General features: G+C 49.1%; 1 protein-coding gene across 1 annotated transcript in view; it reads left to right on the top strand.

Annotated features, from left to right (window-relative positions):
* The first annotated feature begins 740 nt into the window (after nucleotides 1-740).
* The window catches only part of LOC106527820 (kazal-type serine protease inhibitor domain-containing protein 1), a 4,985-nt gene continuing 3,644 nt past the window's right edge, over nucleotides 741-2,081 (top strand). The window contains exon 1 of the mRNA XM_014022813.1: nucleotides 741-1,392. Within this exon, the coding sequence (XP_013878267.1) occupies nucleotides 936-1,392 (457 nt within the window). The 5' untranslated portion in view covers nucleotides 741-935. The remainder of the gene's footprint in view (nucleotides 1,393-2,081) is intronic.

Raw genomic sequence — 2,081 nt, 5'->3', positions numbered from 1 at the left:
CTCTGTAGAACCCAGCAGGTCTCTGTAGAACCCAGCAGGTCTCTGTAGAACCCAGCAGGTCTCTGTAGAACCCAGCAGGTCTCTGTAGAACCCAGCAGGTCTCTGTAGAACCTGAAAGCTCCTGGAGAACCCAGAGAACCTCTGCAGACTCCAGACCTCCTGATGTGTTTAACATCTGTCTGCTGATCCTCCAGCTGCTCAGAGAAAACACTGTCTGACCGGAAACATGAAAGTTGCTCTTTCAAAATAAAAGCGACAATGTGGATTTATTTAGAGTTTTTAACTGATATTTTATTATTTTTCTGTCCTGGAAATATTATTAACAGATTATTAAAAAGATTAAAATCTCAGAGTTTCATTTTATTTTTCTGTTTTAATGTTAGAAGAATAATAAAAAAAAAAACTAACTGCTGCGATCAGATTCACAGATCTGTTTTATACTGAAGGGTCAGACCGGAAGTTATTTTATTGTGGAGGTCATGATTGCGTGTGAAGCAGCTTCAACTGTTGCAGCAACAAACTGAAGAACTTTTTCATCAAAAGTTTTTATGTAAAATAGTATTTTTGAAACATTTACTTCCGGTTTTAAACTGAAGAGTTTTTTGTTTTTCAGTGTTTTTATTTTTCAGTTTTTATGATTTTTTCTCAGGTTTCAGCAGAATTTAGTCTGTTTTTAAATAATTTTTGTTTTTTATTGACTTTTATTTTTAAAGTTTGTTAATTTTTGTTGTTTTCCCGCGGGTCGGCTCTTTGATCTTTTTTATTTTTTCCTTTTTTTTTCATCTGGTTCTGGTTCTGGTTCTGGTTCTGGTTCTGGTCCTCAGGAGTCCTGGACGCACGGATCCGGGTGTGAGTGTGGATTTAAAGCTGCAGACAGAACTTGGTCCTGAACAGAACCCGGTCCGACCCGGTCTCTGTGGGTTTCAGCTCATAAAATGCAGGTTCTGGTTCTCTTGGTTCTGAACTTGCTCACCTGCGGGGCCGTCCCGAACCGGCTCTGGGGCAGCGGCTGGAACGGAACCGGTCCCGGCGGGGCAGCTGTTTGCGGGCCCTGCGAACCGGACCTGTGTCCCGAGTCCCGCGGCTGCCGGGCCGGGCTGGTTCCGGACTCGTGCGGCTGCTGTCAGGAATGCGGGAACCTGGAGGGTCAGGCGTGCGACCCGGGGGACCGGAACCTGTTCTACGGTCTGTGCGGGACCGGGCTGCGGTGCCAGGCGGACCCGGGTCCCGCAGGACCAGGAGGAGAGGATGAAGAGGAGGTGTGTGTCTGTGAGGACCAGGAGCCGGTCTGTGGGACTGACGGAACCACATACCTGAACATGTGTCAGTTCAGAGAGGCCGCCTTCTCCGAACCCGAGCTCCGGACCAGAGGGAGGGGGCCCTGCCGGACAGGTGAGTCACACCTGGTACTACATGAGAAGAACTGGACCTCAGACTCAGAACCGGACAGGAAGTGGTTCTCTGGTCCCTGTAGGTGGAAAAAGGGTTCATTGAGACCTCAGGGAGGGACTCGGATCCTGGATCGGTTCTGGATCTGAGGTGTGAGGGTTGGACCTCCTGACAGAGAGGAGCTGTTACTGGTCTCAGAGGGTCTGAGGGGGCGGGACTTATGTTGGTGACCTGCCCCCTCAGACCTTTTCATGGCCTCTGGACTCATTAAAGTTCTGACGAGTCCAGCTTGAGGGTCTGAGACCAGCTGGACTCAGTTTGAGCTGCTTCATAAACTTCAGTTCAAACAATCAAATTTAGTTTGAATTTCTGTCAAATGTCTAAAATAAACAAAAAGACACAAAGTCTCAGGAGGCTGAGAGACAGGTGAGAGACAGGTGAGGGACAGGTGAGAGACAGGTGAGAGACAGGTGGGGGACAGGTGAGAGACAGGTGAGGGACAGGTGAAAGACAGGTGAGGGGACAGGTGAGGGACAGGTGAGAGACAAGTGAGAGACAAGTGAGAGACAGGTGGGGGACAGGTGAGAGACAGGTGAGGGACAGGTGAAAGACAGGTGAGGGGACAGGTGAGGGACAGGTGAGGGACAGGTGAGAGACAGGTGAGGGACAGGTGAGATGAGACAGCTGAAAGA

The sequence above is a fragment of the Austrofundulus limnaeus genome, unplaced genomic scaffold, assembly GCF_001266775.1.
Source record: "Austrofundulus limnaeus strain Quisiro unplaced genomic scaffold, Austrofundulus_limnaeus-1.0 Scaffold343, whole genome shotgun sequence".
NCBI lineage: Eukaryota > Metazoa > Chordata > Actinopteri > Cyprinodontiformes > Rivulidae > Austrofundulus > Austrofundulus limnaeus.
The sequence above is the reverse complement of the archived record's forward strand: the minus strand, read 5'-3'. Positions and strand labels throughout refer to the sequence as shown.